General features: G+C 36.1%; 2 protein-coding genes across 5 annotated transcripts in view; one reads left to right on the top strand and one right to left on the bottom strand.

The window, feature by feature from the left end:
- Positions 1-25,482, top strand: part of LOC132276567 (BEACH domain-containing protein C2-like) — a 49,368-nt gene extending 23,886 nt beyond the window's left edge. Inside the window, exons 11-32 of the mRNA XM_059778048.1 lie at positions 2,423-3,045; positions 5,205-5,289; positions 5,474-5,668; positions 6,452-6,997; positions 7,121-7,264; positions 7,365-7,844; positions 9,519-9,658; positions 13,164-13,233; positions 13,332-13,415; positions 13,607-13,663; positions 13,776-13,844; positions 13,931-14,017; positions 14,109-14,225; positions 15,165-15,314; positions 15,573-15,657; positions 15,760-15,880; positions 16,064-16,160; positions 16,236-16,349; positions 21,402-21,771; positions 22,493-23,235; positions 23,477-23,599; positions 25,121-25,482. Coding sequence (XP_059634031.1) covers positions 2,423-3,045; positions 5,205-5,289; positions 5,474-5,668; positions 6,452-6,997; positions 7,121-7,264; positions 7,365-7,844; positions 9,519-9,658; positions 13,164-13,233; positions 13,332-13,415; positions 13,607-13,663; positions 13,776-13,844; positions 13,931-14,017; positions 14,109-14,225; positions 15,165-15,314; positions 15,573-15,657; positions 15,760-15,880; positions 16,064-16,160; positions 16,236-16,349; positions 21,402-21,771; positions 22,493-23,235; positions 23,477-23,599; positions 25,121-25,159 — 4,539 coding nt within the window. The 3' untranslated portion in view covers positions 25,160-25,482. The remainder of the gene's footprint in view (positions 1-2,422; positions 3,046-5,204; positions 5,290-5,473; positions 5,669-6,451; positions 6,998-7,120; positions 7,265-7,364; positions 7,845-9,518; positions 9,659-13,163; positions 13,234-13,331; positions 13,416-13,606; positions 13,664-13,775; positions 13,845-13,930; positions 14,018-14,108; positions 14,226-15,164; positions 15,315-15,572; positions 15,658-15,759; positions 15,881-16,063; positions 16,161-16,235; positions 16,350-21,401; positions 21,772-22,492; positions 23,236-23,476; positions 23,600-25,120) is intronic.
- Positions 21,669-27,747, bottom strand: LOC132276570 (uncharacterized). Of its 4 annotated transcripts, XR_009470900.1 has the most exons (4): positions 27,239-27,684; positions 26,775-27,120; positions 26,350-26,475; positions 25,544-26,231 (listed from the first exon to the last, which is right to left on the bottom strand). XR_009470900.1 is itself a non-coding variant. In XM_059778051.1 (3 exons), the coding sequence occupies exons 1-3, from the start codon at positions 27,241-27,243 to the stop codon at positions 21,721-21,723; spliced, it is 366 nt and encodes a 121-aa protein (XP_059634034.1). In that variant the 5' UTR covers positions 27,244-27,685; the 3' UTR covers positions 21,669-21,720. The 4 variants fall into 4 exon arrangements, 1 of the variants encoding a protein (XP_059634034.1); XM_059778051.1 differs by lacking the exons at positions 25,544-26,231; positions 26,350-26,475 and adding an exon at positions 21,669-21,732 and having other exon boundaries at positions 26,775-27,123; positions 27,239-27,685; XR_009470899.1 differs by having other exon boundaries at positions 25,544-26,475; positions 27,239-27,682.
- Between the last annotated feature and the right edge of the window lie 25 nt (positions 27,748-27,772).

Here is a 27,772-nt window from a genome sequence, read left to right as displayed (position 1 = left end):
TGAAGAGGAATGGTCTGAGGAGACATTGTTGATTCTTCCATCTACATATTTTAAACATGTGTATGAAGGGAAATGGTCTGAGGAGACATTGTTGGTTGTTTACGGCCTGAGGAGACATGGTTGGTTATTTATGGTCTAAGGAGACATTGTTAATTGTTTATGGACTGAGGAGACATTTTTTATTTGTTGATCGGCATTTCATCTGAGAGAAAATCATCGCTAGTCAGATTTGCACTCCATTTGTCACAAGCTCTTAGACATTTTTACAAAGGGCGTCAACAAGCAAGATTGTGTTTGAGAATGCATTGTCCAAGTTGGACGTTTTAGATATCCACACACCAACTTGAGGGGCCACCGCTTGTGCAGGCCCCCGTCATGGCCTTTGAGTTTAGGTCTTGCGACCGTACTCCCCAGGCGGAGTGTTTCACGTGTTAGCTGGGCCCCTGATCTTAGTCGACCAAGGGTGAAGTTAGGAGATATGATAGCTACGATTTATGGATTTATTTACCGTATTAGTAGAAATTTGATTTTCTATAGAATATGTTATAGAATATGCCATAGAATATTTTGTGATTTGATTTAGATTTGATTTAATTTCTTTTCTTGTAATACGAGCATGTGCTCTTTTTATGTATAAATACTAGCTGTGAATGAGTGATAATCTCATTCAAGCCTTTTCACAATTCTCTCATTTTTCTTCTTTTTATATTTCTGCTCAAACCTTTTCTTTTTGGTCATTTGGATAGATAGGATTGGTTACAGTATCTGTACTGTTAGGTTAATGGGATTTATGTTTGTACCTAAGTAGCATAGATATGGACATTATACGACACGGATACATTGACATGCTGAATCCTAAAAAAGTAGGACAAGGATGTTGTGGACACAGCTATATTAAAATATAAGTTTTTACTTATATACATCTATTGACTAAGACTATTATAGAACTTTAATTATTTTTTAGTTTCTACGCTAAGAGCTACTCCTGCATAATTTAGAAGATAAAGTTATGTGAATATGGCAATGATTATATGATATAAAGTTGATATTCCACTACATGTTAATATAATTGTGTTTTTTTCCTATATGAAAAAGTATAATTGTATGATTGACTTGTGACCATATGAAAAAATTATGTTTTTGAGACGTGTTCGTAGTATTTCCAAAATTATCGAAATGGCTACTCTAGTTGTGTTTGTATTATTTAAGATGTTTATTATTATTATTTTTTTCGTTAAGATTGTATTATATAAGGTTTGTGTTGTGTATTGTTTGGGATGTGTCAACCAAGTATCCGGGAAGTGTTTGGAATTGTCAAATAAGTGTTCAAAATAATTACATTTAATTTAAAAAATTATGGGCACGTCCAAGAATTGTCACATACGTGTCAGGAATGTTTGTGATGAATACAGCTCCTTCAGAGAAGTGTTTGTGCTTTCTAGTTTCATACAAAACTAGAATAAGTATGTTTTATTCTAGAATTTATTTATGTTTCAAAAGTTAGGTAAGTCAGTTGAATTACCTTTGTTCAAGGGTGAATTGGTAAATTAAAGATTCAACAAGGACACAAAGGTAAATTCATTCTCAAATTTTGCAGTCACATAAATTAGAATTCATAGGCAATCATTTATTCATTAAACATATTAGGGTTTTCGAATTACATGTTTTGATCCAAAAAAATACATTTTGGAATGCATGAAACTGTTTCAGAAGCTCAAGTTCTAATTGAATTGGGACAAGAGAGCTTGATTGATTGAAAGCAATGGAAACCCACTGGACTAGGTTCCATTGTTCGAACCCAAGTCTTGATCAATCGGAACCTGCAGGAGGCAATTACCAAATATGACTTAAACTCTCTTAAATCTAATCCTTCCATGCTTTAATATTCTAGATAAACACCCTAAGTTTTCAGAACACCTATGCAAGCATAAGAGAAGCACGAGCAGATATTGAGTATCAAAAAGTTTTGAGTGAATTCTAGCAAACCAATTGCTTGTATTTCTTTGTTTTTTATTCATTATCATACACTTGATGCTTGGTGAACTTTTAGTGTTGATTAATTGATTTTGAAGAGCTCTAAAAGATTTTAATACCAAAAGCAACTTCCACACGAACAGATTTGTTGACTAACGGCAGCAGATTTTGAGGAGAACATCTAGCATGAGTCTGGGTTAGAGGTAACTAGGGGATTCTTGGCTCTCCATCTATCTTGTTATGCCGCTATACCATTGGCTACGTAATCACCTGTAATTAGCTCAACGTTCTTTCTCAGGTTCTGATATATATTGATTTGTTAAGGTTGGGTTTGTTAAGGAAAGGTCTTAAATTCAATTTTATAGCTTAATATCTCATTGTTATCTTCTGTTCCCATTCAATTTGGTAGTTCTCTTTTCGGATCTAAACCTATTGTGATTTTCTTCAGGTACTTACTTCAATGGCTGATGCAGACGGCCAAATTTCTACAGCAGTGATGGAACAGCTTACTGCTGCTGCTGCAGCTGAACCTTACGAATCTGTTTCTTGTGCTTTCGTGTCTTACGGGAGCTGTGCAATAGATTTAGCAGAGGGTTGGAAATCCAGGAGCCGGTTGTGGTATGGAGTTGGGCTTGCGTCAGAAACAACAGCCTTTGCTGGTGGTGGCAGTGGATGGGAATCTTGGAAAGCTGCTTTGGAGAAAGATGCAAATGGAAACTGGATTGAACTTCCTTTAATAAAAAAATCAGTTGTCATGCTCCAAGCTCTATTATTAGATGAGTCTGGACTTGGTGGTGGTCTTGGTATCGGAGGAGGATCTGGTACCGGAATGGGAGGCATGACAGCACTTTATCAGTTGCTGGACAGTGACCAACCATTTTTGTGTATGCTCCGAATGGTTCTTGTTTCAATGAGGGAAAATGATGATGGTGAAGATAGTATGCTTATGAGGAATTTAAACAGTCAGGACGGATTGACAGAGGGATTACATCAGCAAATTGGCAACATTGCTGGCATAGATAACAGTACTCAGACATTAACAAGAAAACCACGAGCAGAGTTGCTGTGGAGGTACTAGCTATACTGACCAGACATTCAGTTAATGTTCATTTTGAAACTTATAAACATGACTGTCTCTGATATTAAAAACTACTGAAGACCAACTGAAATTTATAATGTGTTTGTGTAGAATAATCCTAAAAACTTGTTGCTTGAAAAACTCTCCTTCTAAAGGTGATTCCCCTTTTTAATGTTCATTTTGGAACTTATAGACACGGCTGTCTCTGATATTAAAAAGGTAGACTAACCACACATTCAGTTAAATGCAATTCCCCTTCTAAATATTCATTTTGAAACTTACACAACTGTCTCTGATTTTAAAAACTACTGAAGACCAATTGAAATTGATATTGTGTTTGTGTAGAATAATCCTAAAAACTAGTTGCTTGAAAAACTATACTTTTAGCACCTTGAAAGATCTGCAAATGGTGTACAGAGCCTAGTCTAGTATAAGTGAGAAGAAAACCTGAAGCATATACCATGGACTTAAACTAGTGATCATCTTTGCAATCATAACTTAAACCTTTTCCCAACTATCAAATTTACATAAATTCCGAAAAAAAAAACTATCAAATTTACATGTAAAACACTTCATTTCCTCCAATTTCTGATTTTTGGTCGAAACTTCATAATTAAATAGAAACACATTATTCTTTGTGTTGCAGAGAATAAACATTTGAAAAGTTTCATGGACCTCCTAATCATCAGACTATTGTAGAAATTGATGGTGTCTGTTGGTAAATCAATTTTTCATAGAAAATAAAAGCAACTATTTTCTTGAATCACGGAAGTAAACCTTCATTTTTGAAACTACATTGTTTTTAAATTTAATTGCATTCTATTTTAGATATTAATGTGGGAATTTTGTATAACTAAAATAAAAGGTTTGGAAGATATTTGGATGTCTGTAATCTTCGAGTCTATTAAGTGTCAGCTCTGGTTTCAACTCCACCAAAGTTTTCGCTCAAAGCAAAAGCAAAATCCAGGAAGTGTCCTTTGAAATCTTACATAACAAAAAACATAAATGCTTTCACATTTTCCGGAGAAGAGTGACTCTCTAGTACTGGTGTGGACACTAGCTCCAACGTCAGAGATGAATGTAGCCACTATTCACTAAGAAGGCAATGTTAGTTCCAATTTTCTAACTTCTATTCATTGCAGTTCTCCTCTTGTAACTAGTTTGATGCAGATGACAAGTCTTTATTTATTTATTTATTTTTTTTCCTAATTTCTGTTAAGTACTTTTTAAGTCTGTAGTCAAGCTTGTATGTCTCAGAACAACTTGCATAAAGTGAGCCTCTGACATAAGAGTTAATTTCTTGCTGGACAAGCTAATTAATTTTTACCTTATATCCGCAAAATTATTTTTGCTCTTTTCACGCCTCACTAAACACTTGTATATGCCAAATATCATTTTGGGAAAACATTTTTGTTAATAGAGCCTACATTGAATGACATTCTTTTTGTCCTCTTTTCGAAATTTTTAGTTATAGCGTTGTGATCTTAATTATCCTCATTGGACTTCCTTGCACGTCATTAATTCATCTCTCTTGCTTTTTAGCATTTATTTACTCAAAAAAGCAATAAGTTCCAAAAGGTTAACTTACTTTATTTGCCGTCTTGCCACTTATCATATCTTCATCGCAACACACCCTTTGTGTGTAAACATCGTTTAAATTGTTTTCTGAGTCCTGAAATACTCCTGTGCTGGCACTCTACTCGTGCCTACAATAGGGGCTGCCTAATTTGTATTCTCTTTTATTTTTTGCTTTATATAGATTTTCAATTTTAAAAAAAAAAACAAAAAGAGTTCTGAAATCATCTCAAATAAATGACATTTACATTGGAAACTACTTTCTGTAATGAGTTTCTTTCTTTTTTTTTTTTTTTTTTTCAATTGCATAATATTTATGTTTGTTTAATAATATTATCTTGTTATTTGTTATGCTCATATTTTGTTAATGGCCCCAATCTATCTAGGCACTTCTATTCTTTAGCTACAGGATATTGGTTCTCATCCAGTGCTAATATGTTGCACAATGGCTCTTCTTAAATTGCTGTGCATGGATTTGTACTTCTAGTGCTGGTGTGTCATTTTTTTGGCTATTGTGCCAGTATCATGCTTTCTTTAAATGCTGGGGTATAGCTAACTCAAAATTATTGCTGTTCAGTGTGCTCTCACCTGTTCTGAATATACCGATTTCCGAGTCCAAGAGACAGAGAGTGTTGGTTGCATCTTGCGTTCTCTATTCTGAGGTTAGTTTCCTACGGAGTTAGCTCTAATATATCAATGTTTACTTTATTTTACTTAACTGTTTACAATTTCATCATTTTTGCACTCCAAAATAATATTTTTAAGGTCAAAATGTTGCTTTCATTTTGCGTACTTAAAGCACTGTTGGGGCTATTGTCTATGTTATCTTATACATGCTCGATGCAGGTGTGGCATGCTATCTGTAAGGATAGAATCCCGCTACGTAAACAGTATCTAGAGGCAATTTTGCCTCCATTTGTTACTGTTTTGAGGAGATGGCGGCCGCTTTTGGCAGGAATTCATGAACTTGCTACTGCAGATGGTTTGAATCCTCTTGTTGTCGATGACCGTGCTCTGGCTGCAGATGTGCTACCTGTAGAGGTTATTGAACATCAACTCTCATATTTCTTTTATTCCTGGCATATAAAATTTTAGTGTTACCTTCCCTTCTTTTAAAAGTTTAGTCAATCAGGCTTCTATTATGGCTATTTTAATTTGTTTTTTGGCAGTATATTTTTCAAGCGGAATGAAACCTAACTTTGTTTGGGTCTTTCTTTCTAAAGTCTTTGTAATATTGTGTGAAAGAAGTTGTCTAAGGGCGTGCATCTGCTGTTGCATTCCACACATATGTATGTTAATAGCTTAGTATTGAGCTGTTTCACCCAGGCTGGACTTGTTAGATGTGAGGTTTCAAATCTCCATCTGACACATGCTGAAATGTTGCGCTTGAGAAAGCTTGGGGCAAGAGTTTCTGGAACTGTTGAATTTGCATTAGCTTCGCTACTCTGCATTGATTATAAAACTTTTTATGCCTGGTCAATAACTTTTTACATATGCAAGCTCTGTTTTGTCAGTAACTGGATTTTCTTTTTCTTTTTCTAATAAGAAACAATAAAATTTAGGTTTTTACTTTCTGGAATGTTTTCCTCCAATTGTTAGTGCATTTGTTCTTGTTTTCTTTCTAATTTTGAGTTTTTTTTTTCAAAAGTTTTATTTTAAATCGACCTTCTTGCAATATCATTATAACTGGAATACTCAATATAATTCCATTGCTATACATGTCTTCTATTACTGGTCATTTCTTGTTATATATATATATATATAAAGGTTTTTTTTAAATTTATTTCGCTGTAATGTCTGAGACGTCTAGTTCATAATATTCAGGCCGCTCTTGCCATGATCACACCCAACTGGGCAGCCGCTTTTGCATCACCTCCTGCTGCAATGGCATTGGCAATGATCGCTGCTGGTGCTGCTGGTGGGGAAACTACGACACGTGCAACACCTGCACAGCTTAGGCGTGACTCATCGTTGCTTGAAAGAAAAACAACTAGGCTTCAAACTTTTTCAAGCTTCCAAAAACCTCTGGATGCAGGTAGCAAATCACCAGCTGCTCCAAAGGACAAGGCTGCTGCAAAAGCTGCTGCCCTTGCTGCAGCACGCGATCTTGAACGCAATGCAAAGATTGGTTCTGGAAGAGGGCTTAGTGCTGTGGCAATGGCCACATCTGCCCAGCGGAGGAATAAAAGTGATATGGATCGTGTAAAAAGATGGAATGTTTCTGAAGCAATGGGGACGGCCTGGATGGAATGCTTTCAGTCAGTTGATACGAAATCAGTCTATAGGAAAGATTTTAATGCTCTATCCTATAAGTTTATTGCTGTGCTTGTTGGAAGTTTAGCTTTAGGTAGAAACATGCAACGATCAGAGGTATGATTTCTGCTTCTCGTCCTGGTGATTGTCCTTAGTTATTAAAGTAGCCTACAGGAGTTCAGAATTTTCTTTATAAATTTTTGCTTACAGGATCTTAGAATTTTCTTTATAAGTTTTCAGGTTGAGAGGCGAACACAAGTTGATATAATAGCTCGGCATCGTCTATGTACTGGCATACGTGCATGGCGCAAACTCATCCATTGTTTGATAGAGTTGAAATGTCTTTTTGGGCCATTCCAAGACCATTTGTGCAATCCTGAGCGTGTATGTTACTGATCTCATCCCCTGGCATGTTTTTGTTATTCAGAGCTCTTACTTTAGATTTAAGGATCATATTTTCTAAAAGATAAAACCTCGACTGTAGGTTTTTTGGAAGTTGGACATTTTGGAAAGTTCTTCAAGAATGAGGCCATGTTTGAGAAGGAACTACAGAGGGTCTGACCATTTAGGTGCTTCTTCAAATTATGAGGATCATATGGAGATGAAACATGATCAGGAGAATGTCACGAGTCCAACTAAAGCCTCTATTTTGGCAGCAGAAGCTATCTCAATTGAGGCTGTAAATGAGGATGATGAGCAAGAAGAGATTGATAATGTAGAGTGCAGGGCAGATGACATAGGAAAGCATGAGGAGATTCAGACAAGGTTGTCTGGAATGGATGAGCAACCCCTGCAGGCATCAGTGGAATCAACAGATTCTGAACTTATTAGTGATGAAAACTTGGTGCAGATTCCATCAGTCGTTGCCACTGGCTATGTTCCCGCTGAACTTGATGAAAGAATTGTTCTTGAGCTTCCATCTTCATTGGTCAGGCCATTAAAGGTTTTACAAGGAACATTTCAAGTAAGTTTTCTGCAAACCTAGACTATGGCTTCCACCATTATTCATCCATTGATCTATACTTTCATCTGTGTAAATGCATGTTCTTATATGCATCATCAAAATTCTGAACATTTCAAGTAAGTTTTCTGCAAACCTAGACTATGGCTTCCACTACCATTCATCCACTGATCTCTACTGTCGTCTTTGTAAATGTATTTTCTTATTGTTACAGTACTGATGTCTGTGGAATAGATGCATTTAGGAGGGATATGTTCTAAATCTTTGAGCTTGGCAAACAAATGATATCAAAGTTTACTTGCCAGTACTTAAAGAACTGTTGATACTGTTAGGCCCAGATAGATCTAGGGAGTAAATAGATCTTATCAAATTTTAACTAATAATAACCGATTTACAAATTGTATCAACTATAGTTTGAGCAATAATATGAACAGTTAAATATAGAGAGCAAAAATAAATAAATCATGCAACCACACAAGAACACAATATTTTACGTGGAGAAACCCTTAATTGAAAGCTAAAAAAACCACAGGACCTAATCTGGCAAATTAATCCACTATTGAAAGAGATCTACAACCTAGTTCACAGTTCAGTACGGTTGAACTCCTAGTTGATCTCTAAACATAGTAAACACCAAACCTTCAGTACAGTCGAAGATCTCCGGCTCGTCTACTGATCCGTGTATAACATTTGTTCTGCTAGTCTGCTTCTTTAGTGATTATTCTCTGCCACTAGTCGTCCAGATTATGTGTTGGTGTAGAAACATTTTGGTGTTAGTGCGTTCCACATGATAATAATCAACACTCAGAATAATAAATCACCATCTACTGCAATATGTAGACAATGCTACAAAAACATGCTCTCTAAAATACATAATCTCTCTAATAATATCTCAATCATGTGTCTAGAGATCTCTTGTATGTGTGTATGTGTTAATGAGAGCCTAAAGGTGTTTATATTATGTTTTAGAGTCCAAAGGAACAATTAGAAATTGTTTAGGAATGGCTTAGAAGTCTGGGTGTCGCACAGCTTGATCGATCAAGCTTTCGATCGACCTTTACTGGGCAACTCTTGGTCGATCGAGATTAAGCTCAATCGGTTGAGCTACACAGCAGAACCTGACTGCATATAGCCTGATTCTGGATGTTGCTTTAGCGGGTGAAACGGACTTGAAATTAGGCTTATAATATGTCACTAAATATATAAATCCCATAATGATATTCAAAGTATTTTGTTTCTGGTGAATTTTTGAAGACACAGATGTCAGTTTTCAGAACTTAAAATCTTCACCAAAAATATTTTTATGCATTGAAAACATCTTTTTCATGAATCAGAACATGTATTCATTGTGTCCTAAGATGGATCATGATAAGAATGCATGATTATGAATTCCTAAATGGTGAGTTAGTTATTCAAGAGGTGATTTTACCTTTTTGTTCTTTGATGTAGCTTCAAGTACCACCAGGAACTAACTAAACTAACTTTTGACAACTAGTCAAAAGTTAAAATAAAAATATAGACTCCGGCTTCTGTTACAAAATTTGCCAACACTAACTTTTAATCTTAAAAGATATTTCTTATAGTGATTTTGTGTTCAGAAGTTTGACTAAACTTATGGTTCCAGACTTCCAGTTATAACAAGTTTCTCTAAATGTAGTCACTAATTACCTTTTTCAGATAACAACCAGGAGAATCAATTTTATTGTTGATAATTCTGAGAGAACGGGGTATGGATTGGACTGCAATTCAGAAAGTAGAGTTCAGGAAAAAGATCAGAGCTTGTTGATGTCTTCCCTTCATCAAATTTTCAGCAGAAGGTGAGATGAGAAGTTTGTTTCTTTTTAAATTTATTCTACTACTAGTGCCATGACAGCATTCCTATAGTTTGAACATCTCTACTGAGATTTTCTGGTCAATATTTCATGTATCATCATCGTCGTCGTCGTCGTCGTTGTCATCATCGTCGTCGTCGTCGTTGTCATCATCGTCGTCGTCGTTGTCATCATCATCATCATCATCATCATCATCATTCTTGCCTTCATCCCATACAAGGCTAGGAAGCATGTATATGTGCCATAAACCTGAACAAGTGGATTTATTCCATTTATTATTTTCTTTGATTATAAATAACAAAAAGTATATGACAAAAATGGAGTTTCTGTACCCCTTTTTTCCCTATGTGTTTTAGTTGTTTTTTATTTCTGGTTTCCTTTGCCTTGGGAGAAACAAGTTCTTTTTTATTCATCATTTGAGAACTATCAGCTCTATATAACACAGAATGTTATGTTTTTCTCAAACCTCTTTTCATTTTACAAACCTTCACTTATGGCCAGGGTGAGCTGGGTAGCCCATTTGTTAGAGGCACTCCCCCGAGTCGAGTGGGAGCCCAGGTTTGACTCACCCCATCCTCACCCTCACCTCTCCTTGCCAGGTAAAAAAAAAACTTATGGTCTCCCTTGCCAAGAAACAATTCCTTTCTTAAAGGGCTCAACAATTTCAAATAAACTATCTGAGTCTGTGGAAATCTTCCATAGGCCTGTTAAAGATTTGAAATCTGGTGCTTCCTCTGAATTTCAATAAATAAATAAAAGACCTACTGGCTGTTAGATTGAGTAGTATCCATGCCACGCCGAAAGAGGAAGGTACAAAGTCTGAGTCTTGATTTGAACTTGTTTGTGTGGGTTCTATTTACCCAGAAAAATATATATATATATCCTTTTGGTAAGCCCCCATATGCTGTGACTTCCCTGTTCTACAATCAAAATGAAGTAATATTCTGTTACCTACACTTAATTACAATTACTCTCTTCCAAAGACTCATGGTATTCTCCCAATGTAATGCAATCAGCTCTGAAAGAAAAGAAATAAATCTGAAGAAGGGAAAACAGAGAGCAAGATTAAGCTAACGAATAGCTTAAACACCCGCAACTCAATCCCAAAGAAAGGGAGAGAAAAAAAGCTGCTACAGCAGACTAGATATATTGATAATACGTAAAAGGCTGCTGAATACAACTTGGAACAACCCTTTTATAAGTCCCAAGGGATTCCCTAGCAAAGATTTAATCCTAACCCTTCTTATAAATATAATCTAACGGCTACTATTCTGTCCAGCAGAATAAAAGATGTTAAAATTGACAAAACAGTCCTAAAGTGGTCACATGACTCACTTAATAGGCACATGACTCATTACATAGAAGCGAAATGACAAAATTATCCCAACTAAAGCTTAAGGAAAACATCAAACAGAAAATTAAGACAGATTTAGGACTTAACTAAATGACTTAAACCCAATAAACAATGCTGCCCCTATTAATGTGATCTCAGTCTAGTCTGCTTAGGATCTTCAACTGTTGAAGAAAATCCTATTCCATTTGCACTGCATCACAATGAGTATTATATTTTATCTTTTTTCACATGCACTGTTTCAAAATAGAATCTGTTGGTTTTGACTGTCTGAACCCTCTTTTTATTTATTTATTTATTTATTTATTTTATATATATATATATATATTTTTTATGACATTTTTCAAAATAACCCATATACATCTTTGTATTAATGAGGACCTAAAATTATTATTTTAAATATATATTTTTAAAATTGGAAACGTTACGAACATTCATTTTTTAACTTTTAAATGAACCTTGAAGGATTTAACCCCCTATACCCATATCACTGCTTGTTTGGGTTCAAATTTCAGATACCACTGGGGCACGAGGTCCAAGGTGTTCTTAATGTTTTAGTAACCCATAAAAATTAGATTCTTTCAATTATATGCTTTGAAGTTGTTTTTTTCCCCCCCTTTCTTGCTAAGTTATGCTTATATGTACATTAAGTTAGTTATGTTCCTAAATATGTACCATACGGGCCATACCCATTTGTTGGACACTTTTGTTCTCTTTCCATGTCTATATTTTTTTTTTTTTGATAAGTAAGAATTTATTAAAAGCGCTCAAAAGGGGAGCAAAACCCAAAGAAAACAAAAAGGGCCAAAAGGCGCCTTAGACCTTCAGAGAGGCCAAGAAAACAATGATTTCCTCCATAGATCTATAATCTCTCCCTGAAACCCAACAAAAAAGAGTAGAAATAACAGAGAACTTAAGCATAGAAATAGGCTTCTTTTTCCAATCAAAATATCTCCTATTTCTCTCAAGCCAAATACACCACCAGATACAAAGCGGCGTAGCCCTCCAAGCATCCTTAACACCAACCCCAACAGAGACGTATCATCGTATCTTGAAAGTGTCCCAAACATGTCCTGAATGTGTTCCTGTCATGTCTGTGCCGTGTTCAACAAGAAATTTTTTTTATTTAAAATCCAAGATTCTTCTAGCCATGTTGGACACGTGTCCCATGTGTGTCGGTGTCAACACGTGACCAGAACTGCCACGGCACCCCAGAGAAGTGTTTGTGCTTCCTAGACCTGCACCTGAAACACCTTCGTAAGTTACTCTAAGATTGCTTTTCTATGTTGACCTTAGAGGTAAAAATACTTCGATGAAAATTTCCCTAGACACCATATCTTTGTTCTTTATATAAGTTGACGAAAAGGTAAAAATATATTTATTATTCACTTCATCGTCAATCTCCAATCTTGATGCTAGTTATAAATGTCTTACAAGTGTATGTGATACTGACAACTCTTTGCTTTTCATGAATTTCATTGCAAAGATAGACGCATCTTTGGAAATTTTGAGATGGGTAAGAGGCAGTCGTAAGCCGGACCTGAAGTCCTGCCAAATAGATATGATTAGAAAATCTATGGAGGATTTGTGAACAGCAGAAAATAAGGGCAAGAAAAATCTCTATTCCCAGCACTACTACAATGCTGAGGAAGCTTTAGGGGTTCTATTTTCTACCTAGGTTGCACTGTGGTCTCAGCATCTCTCTCTCACCTATGCTACAATGAATGCATAGGGTATTCTTTTTTTTTTTTTTGCCGTAGTTGTCTGCCTTCTTTAAGTCAACTTCGCAAACATTCTGGATTATCACTTAAACTCAATTGTGTATGATATATTAGAAGTACAGTCTGCAGTACGCATCCTAGGAATGATGGTGTCCTTTTACTCTATTTGCCAATTTATGAGGGAAAATCTGCTGTTCACTGTTTGATTTTCTTCATAGCAATTTGTAACTTAAAATGCATGTATTGCCTTTAGTTAATGTACCTTCTCTTCATGCTATCTCTTCTATTTTAATAATTTTTTTAGGATTTTCTGTTATACATTTTTTTTTTTTTTTTGGTGTGATGTTTGTTGGTTTGTTTATTTTCCTGCTTTTCTTTTTGCAAGCTCACATGGATTTAATGTCCTAACTCTTAACAGATACCTCCTGAGAAGAAGTGCTCTGGAATTGTTTATGGTTGACCGGTCAAACTTCTTCTTTGATTTTGGGGTATTAGTCTTTGAAATATGCATTTTGCATTTCCCATTTAGAAACTATGTTGATACTTACTAGCTAATCATTTTTTATTTGGGTTTTTGTGGCTCCAGAGTACTGAGGGGAAAAGAAATGCATATCGAGCTATTGTTCAAGCACGTCCTCCACATTTGAACAATATTTACCTGGCCACTCAGGTTCTTAACCCTCCTGTGGCTTTCTATATTTTCTAGACAGACTTGGGTCTGTTAATAATTCTAGTGAATGCACACGCATCAGGCACACCTCCTCATGTGCACCTGGATCTTAAAAGCTAGCTAACAAATTACAGTGCCCCTTCTGCTTTACTGTTACACCTTAAAAACTGTGTAATCCTTTTTTGTTGTAGAGACCTGAGCAACTTCTAAAGAGATCTCAACTTATGGAGCGTTGGGCTAGGTGGGAGGTAAGAAACGAGACTGAACTTTGGACATATCTTCCATCTGATCTTAGTTTCTGTAGCTTCAATTGTGTCAAATTTGTGTTGTTAAAAAAATTAACCAGTACATCCCTTGCAGATCAGCAATTTTGAATATCTAATGCAGCTTAATACACTTGCTGGACGCGGTTATAACGACATCACTCAGGTGCACTATTCTTATTAATCGCTCATTTTTAACTTCTTGGGAGGTTTCCAGATGCTTCTGTAACTAAGGTCTTTTCTTGTATGCAGTATCCTGTTTTCCCATGGGTTCTCTCTGATTATAGTTCAAAAAGTTTGGATCTTGCCAACCCTTCTTCTTACCGAGATCTTTCAAAGGTGTCACAATTCACAAATTTCAAATATATTTCATCAAATTACTACATAAATGCAGTCTTTTAGCTAACATATGGCACATATATACTTGTAGCCCATTGGAGCATTAAATGCTGATCGGTTAAAGAAATTCCAAGAGAGATACTCCAGCTTTGATGATCTAGTCATCCCCAAGTTCCATTATGGTTCACATTATTCAAGTTCCAGAATAGTAAGTTTGCCTATTTTTTTTTTTTTTCCCAACAAGTTTTACTGTTTTAGTGATTATGGCCATAGTTATGCAAAGCTGCCATTGTTATAAGTAGTGGCTCTGCAACTGCCATATATTTTTTTCATGACGGTTATTAATATTTCTAATGTGTTTTACTTCTTGATGTTTTTTTTTATGACTTTGTATATGTAACTACTATAAGTTGCAAACTTGCAATAATGAATAAGCCACATGGCTCCATCTCTGTACCATATTCACATACTTGCCAATACTACTGGATGTTTGTATGGTATTATTTTAATGTATAAATTATTTTTTAATTAAAACACTTTCCAAATACTTCTCAGATTTTCTTAGACATATGTCTCATATGCCCCAGGAGTGGAGACATTACATTTCTAATATGAACAGAGTATTATTATGGAAAAATTATGTATTAAAGGTTATTGGGTCATGTCTTCAAGCATTGGGATAATGAGGATAAATTGATAATAATTTGGTTCTAGTTTCATTGCAACTCAACAACCTCAATAATCTCATACTAGCATTAAAATGTATGTTAGAATGTATAATTTTTATGATCAATTTAGAACATTTTGTTAATTGTTTGAACTTGATTTATTGAATAAATTTTATATATTTCCATCTTTAAGTGTATTGTGATTATTGAAGTAGTGAAAGTAAAAACTAATAAGCTTTTATTCTGATAGTGACTCATATTCAATGTAAAGTTCACTATCGATGCTAAATTATGTTCAAAAATGCGAAATCTATGATATTTGGTGACTAACATATGTGTATAGTTAAATTTTAGGAGTTGAGCAATAGAATATATATATATATATATATATGATAGCATAGCCCCAGTAGCAATGTTCATCTATGATATCCAAATTCTATAACAACAATCCTATATAATTTGTTGTGCTTTTCCTGCAGGTGTTGTATTATCTTATTAGAGTTGAGCCATTTACTACTCTTTCAATTCAACTACAAGGTGGTAAGTTTAACCGTGCAGACAGAATGTTTTCTGATATTGCTGCTACTTGGAATGGAGTTCTTGAGGACGCAAATGATGTAAAGGAATTGGTATGTAACATTTGACCATTGCAACTAAAGCTTCTTGTATCAGTTCAATTACCATGATAGCATGTCTCTTTGATCACTTCAATTGCTTGTCAGTGACTTTGTCCATCCCTATCTACGTCCGCTCATCTATTGTTGAAATTGGTGTATGAGATATATACAAACATGTCCTATATACCTATCCATATTTCTATTCTTGTATTCTTCTAGTCATTAAAGTATTTTTTTTCTTTTTCTTTTTCTTTTCCATATGTATCTTAGGTTCCTGAGCTCTTCTACCTCCCAGAGATCTTAACCAATGAGAACTCAATTGACCTTGGTACAACACAACTTGGAGAAAATCTTGGTGTGTCCTTTTAAGTACATTTTTCCAGTAGTACAAGTAGAGCTATATGCTCTTTTAAACTCTATTTGAAATGCGTCTTTTTAAATTCAATCACCATTTCAGATTCTGTCAGACTTCCTCCATGGGCAGAAAATCCAGTTGATTTCATTCGTAAGAACCGAATGGCACTTGAGAGTGAGCATGTTTCTGCGCATTTGCATGAATGGATTGATCTCATATTTGGGTAAGCTGTATAAAATATAAAAGGAATCTTTCCTCTCTTTTCCTTTTCATTTTTTTTTTTTTGGGTATTCACCAATTTCTCTGATGGGATTAAGGGTTGATGTAAGAGTAATTATCTTTTCAATACAAGTTTTCATATTTTCTTTTAAATCTGGTATTCATATGGATGATTTGGGAAATCCAGGTATAAACAACGAGGAAAAGATGCTATATCGGCAAACAATGTTTTCCTTAACATTACCTATGAGGGGACAGTGGATATTGATAAAGTTTCGGACCCAGTAAGTTGACTTTCCTTTGTTGTACTTTCTTTAGTTTTACTAGCTCTCACTTATTTTCTGAAATTTCATCTATAGGTACAACAGCGTGATACACAAGATCAGATTGCATACTTTGGACAAACCCCATCCCAACTGCTTACCGTTCCTCACTTGAGAAAGATGCCACTAGCAGATGTTCTTCACTTGCAGGTAGTTCTTGATTCATTGTGATTCAATGTTTTTATTAAGGTTTAATATGACAGTGCATATGCATCTGTCTGTGTTCAAATTCTTTTTGCTTGTATATGTTTTCATTTTTCTTTTTTGTCTGTTTTCCTTTTTAAATATGTCACTGTATTCCCTACAATTTATACAGAATCTGCCTAGAGTATATCAATATTTTGCAATTTATTAAATCTATTGGCTGACTTTAGAGATATATTGAGATTGGGTACTTACAGGTTCGCATCATGTCAACTTGTGAGCTTTGATTCAAGGAACCAAGTGTAAAAAAAGTAGGGTCATGTGTATAATGGACACTTTTTAGCTCACTGGTTGTAAGAAATTGATTTGTTCATGTCTCCCCTTCGAAGGAGTATTATAACAATGAAAAAGAAAAAGAGTATTCTGATCTACTACTGTAAAGTGCAATAGATCTCGTGCTTTCTGGCAAAACATGAAAAAATATGTTCTATACAATATGAGTTCAGTTAAATAGGCATGGATATGTAGATATCAAGTCCCTTCTCTCTCAAGCACTAGTTATATCCAAACTTTTAAGTTATGGGCTTGGTTGCAACCACTAACGTGATCACGGTCATTGGGTGTAACGGGGGTTGTTTAACCATATTCAGCCTTTGTGGTGGTGAAACTTTTTCCACATTAAAAAACTTTACCAAAATGAACTGATACGAGACCTTTTAACTTTGGAATCCAATAAAACCATGTTCTTAATAATTTTTAAGGAATTTTGTTGGGAATAAGAGTCCTGGAAAATTCCTACCCAAAACTTGAGTTGTAGTGTCAAGTGTTCGTCAGTCCATTACAAGCATTCAAGAAATTGATGCAGAATTTGCAGTACTCAATCACATATCTAGGCACATTTAAATGATATATAGAAGACCTAAGTTGATCTACACATGTTATGTTGTGGCGTGAATTTTGTTCCGGCTCAGGTCGCGTTGTGACCTAGTTTCGACCAGAAAAATGGATTTTGTGAGGAAAAAATTTTGTCTCGTTGTTATGTTGCTTGCGGTCTTGGACCCTGTTTAGAAATCTCCCTTATAGCCCAATATATAAGGGCGTTTGGGGATTGGAGTGGGATAACGAGAGAACACTTAAAATTGCAGAAAGAGAGAGAGAGAGAGAGTGAAAGTGAGAGAGAGAGAGAGAGTGTGAGAGTGAGAGAGAGAGCTAGGGTTTGGGGCTAAAACTTGTAACCTCCTGTTTTTTGCATAGTGAAATCTTTCGTCGGATCTTCATCGTGGATGTAGGCTTACTTAAGCTGAACCACGTAAATCTTTATGTTCTTTGTGTGTGGCGTGTTTACTTTTTTGTTGTGATTCTTGTTTTTTTCTTAATTTGAATATAATTTTCTAAACTCGTTTTTCAAAGTTAAGAATTTTTAAATTCAGAATTTCTGAAAAGAATTCAAAATGAAGTTTTATGGAAAAATGGAATGTGTCAATCAATAGGTTGATTGATCAAGGGCTCTCCAGAAAGTCTCGATTGATTGGCAAAGTTTTTCCAGAAAATCTGTTTAAAATCCGATCAAGGAGTTCTGCAAATGTGTCGATCAATCGAATCAATGGAAACTTATTTATGAAAACTCTCAAAAATCAGGCTTTTAATTGGTCAATGAATCATATAGCATGAGGCTCCTATATTGGCTTAGGCTATAAATTTTGGGTTATAGTCGATCCAATGTGAGAGAACTTAGTGTCTAAGCATTAGAGAGAGAGATCCTTTTTCCTTAATCTAGGGTTTTCAATAGATTGACAAATATATGTGATTGAGTGTAGTACAAGAAGGAGATCAACAGAATCAATTCCAAAAGAGCAATACAACAAATCATATAAAGAGCAAAAGGATTGAACAAGCCATGGAGAAGAAGATTGCTTGAGGTAACAGGGATTCTAGGGTGGGAATTTGATAAGCTGGTTGTACTATCTCTCTCTCTAGTGGTGTTCATATACACTAATCCCTCTTATAAAATACTTGATATTGGGACTTTGGCAACAGATTAATATGAGAGAATATACTTTAATTCTAGTGGAAATTGCCATTAGTGAGGCCCCAGAGCAGCAATAGTGTAAAACATCAATGGAAGCACAAAAGAATATATTTTCTATTGAATCAGGCTATTGCTTGTTATTGATACTTGCATCCTTAACTCAAGAACGCATGTACAACTATGTATAGTATGTTGGGGAGATTAACTCCCTCCAACCCACTCAACGGTCGGCTGTTGGCGAGAGTTAAATCCCTTCTTCTTCACACATAGCAGAAACATCATCACATCATATCATATCAACACAAGCATGTATGAAGATAACAATTATACACATCCACGCACAATACAATATTTTATATGGTTCACCCAACTCTAGGGCTACATCCATGGAGAGAGAGATTGCACTATTATGTATCAAGGAAGAGAATATATAACCACGGATGTCAAAACCCCACTCACTCTTTCACTCTTCTCTTTCAATTCTTTTCTGGGCTAAGAACACCAGGATCCCTTTCTTCTCAGGCTACATCCATATGAATTACATATACTTTCCCTTCTCCTCACAACACTCACCAACTCCTTACATCTTTTCTCTCTATACCTTTCTACCCAAACCCATCTCTATTTATAGAGTCTTCAAAACTCAATTCCTTGTTGGACAAGAATTCACAACTTGCCTACAAGGAGTTACCATATCAATCACAACTCTAAAATAGAAGCATCCCAAATAGAAAAGGAAACTATTTTTCACACATGAATTTGAGCCACAAACCAAACAATCTCCACCTTGGCTCGAATTCGGTCTTCACGCGCTCCTCCATTGCTCCACCTCGAATGAAGATTGCTCCACCTCAAACAAAACTCCATCCATCATCCCTATTAGTATTCAATTGCTCATGCATGTCAACCCACCAATCAATCAACTGATCTTCATCAATTGCTTTTCTAGCTCAAAGCAACAAACCTCTCTTCTTTACTCTTCATTGCTCTTTATCAGCTTCATTCCTCACACCGTACTTGCCACATCTTGAGAACTAACACCCACTCTCTGGCTTGTCCCCAAAACTTGTTGCTCATGGGTTTGTGTCTTCACACATCTTCATATCTTCGTGTCATCATCAAGTCATCAACTCTTATTGAATCTCCATAGCACCCACGATTAACCTTCTGCTCTAACAAACTTCGCTCCAATCTTCTACTCTGGTCTTCAGGACCAAACACAGGCTCTGACCGACCATCGGCTCTGATACCAGTTGTTCGGGAGATTAACTCCCTCCAACCCACTCAATGGTCGGCTATTGTTGAGACTTAAATCCCTCATTCATCACACATATCAGAAACATCATCATATCATATCAACACAAGCATTTATGAAAATAACAATCATATATATCCACGCACAACACAATATTTTACATGGTTCACCCAACTCTAAGGCTACATCCATGGAGAGAGAGATTTCACTATTATGTATCAAAGAAGAGAATATACAAGCACGGATCTCAAAACCCCACTCAGTCTTTTCTTCTTTCACTCTTCTCTTTATGTTCTTTTCTTGGCTAAGAACACCAAAACCCCTTTCTTCTCAGGCTACATCCACAGGAATCACATATACTTTCTCCTCTCCTCACAACACTCACTGGCTCCTTTTCTCTCTCTACCTCTCTACCCAACCCATCTCTATTTATTGAGTCTTCAAAACCCAATTACTTGTTGGACAAGAATTCACAACTTGCCTACAAGGAGTTACCATATCAATCACAACTCTAAAATAGAAACATCCCAAATTGAAAAGGAAAGTACTTTTCACACATGAATTTGAGCCACAAACCAAACATAGTATGTCTATCGAACTTAATTAGGGGCATTGCCTAGTTCCGTGGTTAAACACTTGAACATTAGTGTCATTGGTGTGAATCTGATCTCAAAGTAGCCTTTTTGTAAAATGCCAAAGATTAGTGCTGCATAGAGTTCTCCCTCCATAGATCCTGCTGTAGCGGGACCTGAACTGGGTAATATGCTTAATGGGTATTGAACATAATACGCACTCATGAAACAGACATGCCCATACAATTACTGTATCAGACAATTTTAGTTTGTTATGTTGGAGAAACTTTAGAAAATTTATCTTGTGACAATTTATTTTTGGAAATCTGCTTGATTTAAGGCTGGTGTCATACTTGTTGCATCAATCATATAAAAGTCAAAATTCATGCCAAGAATTTGTGTTGTGGGTAATAACAATAAAGCAATCACTTTTAATGAATTAGGACCATCATTAGAGCATTCATTATGAACTGGCTTTATGAAATTGCTAGCATGCAAACGATAACCTGAAGTTGCATTGCTAATATGGGAACTGGTCTATCAATTTTGGTTAATCAGGGATTTCCATTTTATAAAAGGCCATTACCTATTTTCTGTCCCATGTTTAAAGGGTCAGGGGGATAGGACAGATGGCCCTAACACAGCCTTAATTTTTGGTATTATTTTGTATGAATTGACTGCTCTGGACTTTGAACCCATAATTTCATAAGTGTTAGTTTTAGCATTTAAAATTGCTAGGGAATTTTGGTAATTGATATGATTCCAGTGCCCTTGTAGATGAAAGCAGTCATATTAGTAGAATCCTGTTGTTTGATGACCAGTAGAAGTCCCCTATCCCTGTATACATGTTGGTCTTAACATATGTACATTTTTTATAGTTATGCATTCATATCTAATGTAGAATGTATCATGTAAGGTTATAACCATAACTACAAGGGTGGTACAAGAATTAATTTTGTTAGATGCCCATGTAATTCTTAATTATTCTTTACATTGCTTGCATCATAGTAGTAGTGGTAGCAGCAGCAGTAGCAAACACAACCAAGACCAATTCTCATTGTCTAGAGTAATTGAGTTGGCCATTGGAATAGTAAAATTCTTCGACAGTGTTGTTGGGACCCTTTGTCTCTCAATTACTTTCCATTTGGTTTTCCTGTAATATTGACAATAGCTAACAAAATAATTGGATTTCTGTATGTCAGACCATCTTCCGAAACCCCAAAGAAGTCAAGCCATATGTTATTCCCTCTCCTGAACACTGCAATCTGCCTGCTGCTGCCATTCATGCATCTTCAGATTCTGTCGTAGTTGTTGATATAAATGCCCCAGCAGCACATGTTGTGGAGCACAAGTGGCAGCCAAACACACCTGATGGCCAGGGAACACCATTTGTTTTCCAACATGGAAAACCCAGTGCAAGCTCCGCCGGTGGAACAATCTTGCGAATGTTCAAAGGACAAAGTGCCTCTGGTTCAGGGGATTGGCATTTTTCCCAAGCTGTTGCATTTGCAACATCTGGAATCAAAAGCTCAGCTGTTGTTTCAATCACGCATGAGAAAGAGATTATTACTGGTAATCATTTTTCACATCCATTTTTTATTTATCTTAATTCTGTAAAGAAAATTTACTGAAATAAAAAGGAACAAATTTTTATTTATCTTTGTAAGTCTAGTAAAATTAAGTATGGTGAAGCGGAATAATCTTGTAAGAATTGTTGCAGAAATGCAAGTGGGGAAACTTGGAAAAAGAAAAAATAATGTAAAGGTAACTAATTTGTATCAGAAATAAAAACATTAATATTAGGTTTTTCTTCAAGTTTTCGTCCTCCAGCAACCCCTTGTAGGCAGCAAAATAATCATTGGAAAATGCACTTTTTTTTCTTCGTCTGATTACACCATTTTAATAGTGGTATCAGTTCCATTGCATTGTTTATTTTTTCTTAATTAAAAATTATTTGTATTGTATTTATGGTTGTAGCTAAATGGTGCAGTATTGTAATATTGTGGCGATTGAAATTGGATCACTCAACCACCAAGGGAAAGTAGTCCAAGTGGTATCTCCTTCTTATAAATGGAAGTTTGAGGATTCGAGTCCCCAATGGGACAAATGGGTGTGAGTTGATTTGAACTCCCAGTGTGTGTGAAGGGAATAGTCTCATATAGAGTTAACCATCCGTTCCATGTTCTAGATCTTTTAATAAACAAAATCCTATATGTTGTTACCGCATAATAGTTGCTTTTGAATTGTGTTGATAAACTTGTATCTTACTTCAAACTTATGGGTGTGTGATTAGGTGGGCATGTGGATAATAGTGTGAGATTGATATCATTGGAAGGAGCAAAAACCTTGGAAACAGCCCTAGGACATTGTGCTCCAGTTACTTGTGTGGCTCTATCAACTGATGGCAACTACCTTGTGACGGGATCCCGAGACACTACAGTCCTACTCTGGAGGATAAATCGGGCATTAACATCTCACTCCAGCAGCATACCAGAGCCTTCCACTGGATCAGGCACACCAACTTCAACCAGCAGTAATACTTTTGCAAAAATATCTACAGACAAAAGCAGGAGACGCCGTATTGAAGGTCCCATACATGTCCTCCGGGGCCATCTTGGGGAAATAATATGCTGCTTTGTCAGTTCAGATCTTGGAATTGTGGTCTCATGCTCCAACTCCTCAGATGTTTTGCTGCATTCAGTAGCAGGGGGTCGCTTGATAAGAAGGCTGATTGATGTGAAGGCCCATATGGTCTGCCTTTCATCTGATGGATTAATAATGGCTTGGGACAAATCACTCCATATTCTCAGCACATATACTCTTAACGGGACTCTGATTGCTAGGGCACAACTTCCTTTCTCCAGTAGTATTAGCTGCATGGAAGTTTCTGTTGATGGACAGAGCGCTTTGATTGGATTGAGCTCACAAAAGTCAGGGATTGAACATCTTGATACAGAATCAGGTGAAACAAGTGAAGACAACAGATTGATTATTCCGTCACCTTCAGTTTGCTTCCTTGATATGCATACTCTAAAGGTATGGAAAAGAAAAAAAAAAAAAAAAAAGAAAAGAAATTTATTTAAACCAGACATCAATGTAAATAGGTTTATCTTCATATTAGTTAGGAATGGATTATGGTGGTCACCCCACAAGATATGCTTGCTACATGTTAGAAGTGCAGTGGCTCCTATATTCTCTAGTCTGATAATGGAAACCACTCAATCTTTTACCCTACTCTGCAACCTGTATCAACTTGTTGATTTTAATTTGCTTGCAGGTATTCCATACATATAAACTGGCTGAAGGGCAAGATATCACAGCTATGACTCTAAACAAGGATAACACAAATCTTTTAGTTTCAACTGCTGACAAACAATTGATAATTTTCACTGATCCTGCTGTAAGTTGAACATATTTTCCTTTTCATGTTTGAGATTTTCATTTTAAAAGTTTATGGTTTGTTTGTCTGTGCCTGTTAGAATTCCAGAAACCAAATCCACTCCTGCCATGGCCAACCAAATGAACTCTACAATTGTCATTTACCTCTAAGGCCAAAGCCAAAGACCAACACGCTATAGCCATTGAAACGACCTGGTGATGATTGAGGTGCTGAAAGGATCCTTCCAATTGCTTCTGGTGTCGGTTTGTGAATTTTTCCCTCTGTAATGTCAGATTCCAGTGGAGCTTCAGTCAATGACTCAATAGGCGTACCCTCTGATCATGCTGTTGAGACTTGGCCGTATTTTCGCAGTCATCACTGGAATAAATGGTGATGCCGGCCAGGGTCTGAGAGGAATCATGACATGGAGAGGAGAGGGATAGTCGACTCATGGTCGTGGGAGAGCAGGTGATAAGTATATTTGGGAAATAATGCTCTGTCAGGTGTTATTTGAAATCCATAGATTTTGGGTTGTTTAATCCGCACAGCAGATTTATTGGGATTTCAAATCCTCCAATCTCATGGTCATCCAAACAATTGCCAGGGATTTTGGGCGAGAAAATCAAATTCCACTTGCCCCAAATCCGTAAAATCCAAAGAACCTAAATGTTCAATTGAAGCTCTTCATTATCACCAGGAGCTTGTCTTGGTAGTGTTTCATGTTTTCAGAATATTTGTTCCTGCACCCTGATTCATTATTCAAAAACAGCCAGCTGTTGTTTTTTCCATTCGTGAGAGTTTGATAGCCAGTGAAAACTTGTTCTTAAAAAGGCGATATAGATGGAAGGTGTTGGGTGGAATTTGTATTGGTGGTGAACTGGAGAATAGAGTGTTACTAGCAGCTTTTGTCTCATCGGATGGTTGTCTCTAGCAGTTGTGTACGGAGGTTGATTCAATGGTGTTCACACTTCCTTTTTTTATTGCATTTAGCATTAGCAACAGGAAAGACATGTTTTTAGAAGTGTATATCTGTCTGGCCATGATAAAGGCTTGCAGGCGGTTTCATCCAATCTGGCCAGGAGCAGTTTTATGTCTCATGTAGCACTCCACTTAAAGCATCTCACTGATGTGGAGTTATGCATAAAGTGATGCAATAGGGGTATATCCATCCCGATAGTCAGGAATACCATCTAATTGACAGGTCTTCCATATTTTTATCCATTTTACCGTGTCTAAATGCAAAAGTGGCGAGTAGAACCCCTCATTTTCTTGCATACCATTTAGTCTCAACCGTTCTTCCATAGCTTTTGTTCGTTTAACCATGTTGTAATGAAAAATTGATTTTAGTTCATCTCCAAAATCAAATACAGAAATGATCTAATTTGTAAAACAATGTACTAAAAAGGTTTCCAACCTTTGTAGCTGATTGCATTATGACTGGAATAGCCATTCTACCTTGAAATTATGTCCCAGGCCCCTTGTGACTAAAAACGTTTGGTATAAATTGTACCTAATTGTGATTCTTGTTCTTTTTGCTTGCAGTTAAGTATGAAGGTGGCAGATCAAATGCGAAGCAGCTAGGATGAGAAGGAGACGAGTTCAGCCCCCTCATAAAATGAATGTTTCTGAACCATTGAGATTTTTGTTTGTTGAAGATCACGGAAGTTTATACGCTGTAAATACAATTCAAATGGATACAAAAATAACACAGATTGATAGCCGTTTCAGAAGTCAAATCTGATTGCTTGACTTGCAATCTGCAGCCCTCTTCTTGGGTGTAAATATGTATCCTAAAGTGTAAGAACACTGTATATAACACGATTGTAAGTTTTTCGCTCTTGAGACTGGATACATAATGGTCTTTGTGCTGTTTGTTTTTGTCCAATTTTCTTGGTATCAAAGTATATGAAAATCCGAGTGCCGATTTTTTCATGACGTTACACTGCAGAATATTTGCTGAAAATAAAAAGACCTTCGTAACTTGGTACTCTCTCTCTCTCGGTCTTTTTTCTACCACCTCTAACAGAGGGAACATTCTTTCTACTGCACAAGCTCTAAATCCTGTAATAAGCCCACCCCTAGAAGAGGAGAGGAAGATAAAGGGATCCTGGGTTGGTCTCGAATGATTTGGGAAAATTTGACTAAAAATTAGTATGTAAAGTGTGATACGGTTTATTGTGGAATAGAATATACCACTAGGTCACATGTAAACAAAATATATCTCGTAACCTTAATTAGCTTCAAATATTTTACCTGAGAAATAATAATATAGATTAGTATGTCAAATATAGTCACATTGTCGTAATGTAGAGTGGATATATATTTGGCACTAGTGCAATAAAATCAAGGGGATGTGAATCATTTTCCTTTGTAATGTGGGGAAAATCTAAAAGAAAAATCTCCCTTCGTTAGCATTTAAACCGTCGCGTATAATTTCATAGACACAAACATTATTACTTCCCCTAATGAACGACACTGATTAATTAAAAAAAGATAATCAATAATTTATCAGTGATTCACTTCTTCTAAAGAATTTGAAAAAATCGAGGGTAATCAAATTTACCATAGACACGAAAGTTGCTTTTATATAAACCATAAAATCAGGTTACGAATTTGTTCCCATTCTTTCAATGTCTGTTGCATCCTCGAAACACTAAAGAAGAGCAAAAAATAGTTTTAAAAAAATAACAAATAATTTTTTTAAAAAATAAACTGAAATAAAGAGAGGAAGGTAGAAAAATCTGTAGAGAGAGACCAGGAAACCATCTTACTGGTATTTGCACAAACAAAGCAGCCAACTCGATGAGATTCCCTTTCTCTGCATAGTGGAAAATGACATCCTGGACCTACTTTGGTTTCATATGCCTTACAATCCACTTAATAGTCGTCTCCAATGGCTTTTCCAGCAAAACGTCAGTGAAACAAGATAGGTGACCTTTGGATCAGTATTCTTCTGCTTTATCTTGACATACTTAATTGTTCCAAATGATAGATTTTCTAACATGAATCCAAGTAATATGCTAGGGAAAGCATACCATTTTCTTAAAACAAAACATCATAATCAAATTGGAGATAGATTCTTTAGGGGTCCAGGCTGTACCAAAAATACAGCTTGTGTGTGCATAAAGTCAAATATATATATATATATATATATATATATAACAACATTGAGCGGAAGATAAATTCTGATTTCTACCTTAGTGATTCGAGAGCTACATTGAGTGGAAGCAAGCCATGGAACCTGTGCATGAGTTTGGACTCCATTTCCGAGTAAGAAGATAGTTAAATCGTAGGAAAATGATTGAGCAGCATGATGCAGAGGAGACGATCCATCTTCAAGAGGAACATCAAAATCAATAGTTGGAACAATTCCTTCTATCGATACACAAATCCAAACCAATAGCTGAGACAGACGACTACCAAAACTAGAGTTACTATCCTCTGAATTGGCATTGAATGATAGTCGATCAAATGTTAAAAGGAAAAAGCTATAATTCCTTGATTTTGCGTTCGTAATCTGCAGAACTCCATTCCTGCCATGTCTGCTGACGATATACAAACAAGTAAATGAGTCCAAACCATTCAGAGATAGTGCACAAAATCATATTGATCATATGAAGAAGAAAAACAACATATAAAGGAATTAGTTTGAATTCGCACCTCATCCTTGTTTGTTGACATCATTACAAAACCTCCTAGGCAGCAATACTGAAGTACATTTGTGCTGTGTGTAGCAACCAACCAGAAACCCACTCTCATCTGTTCTTCAATTGCACTTTCATTTCCCCAATTTGGAAGTTTATTCAGGATCCATGCAGGTTCTACCACACATGGGAAGAGCGAAACAACAGAATTTTTCGACAAAAAAACCCCTCCTCAGAGAACTGTTCTTGGCAAACTCTGCAACACCATCACCGCAATTCTCAAACTGGGTTTCCTAAAAAAACTGTTCAGCATCGGAGAATTTACTCTCTGAATGGAACCCCTCACCCTCACGCTGAAAACCACCTCCAAGACCGCCGGACTGAATCATCGATATGGGACTCTGTTCCTTCACAACGGCTAGGGCTAGCACCGGATTGTAAATAAATATCCTGGATTAACGGCTAACAATCAGCCCGTTATCTACGCTATTTAGTGGTCATTGGGCCGGGTTCTTCTTTGTTCAGCACATCTTTTGGGCCAAATTTTCAG

Source organism: Cornus florida, unplaced genomic scaffold (assembly GCF_030987335.1).
Source record: "Cornus florida cultivar Cherokee Brave unplaced genomic scaffold, ASM3098733v1 CherokeeBrave_3.0.0_Hap2_Chr10, whole genome shotgun sequence".
NCBI lineage: Eukaryota > Viridiplantae > Streptophyta > Magnoliopsida > Cornales > Cornaceae > Cornus > Cornus florida.
The sequence above is the reverse complement of the archived record's forward strand: the minus strand, read 5'-3'. Positions and strand labels throughout refer to the sequence as shown.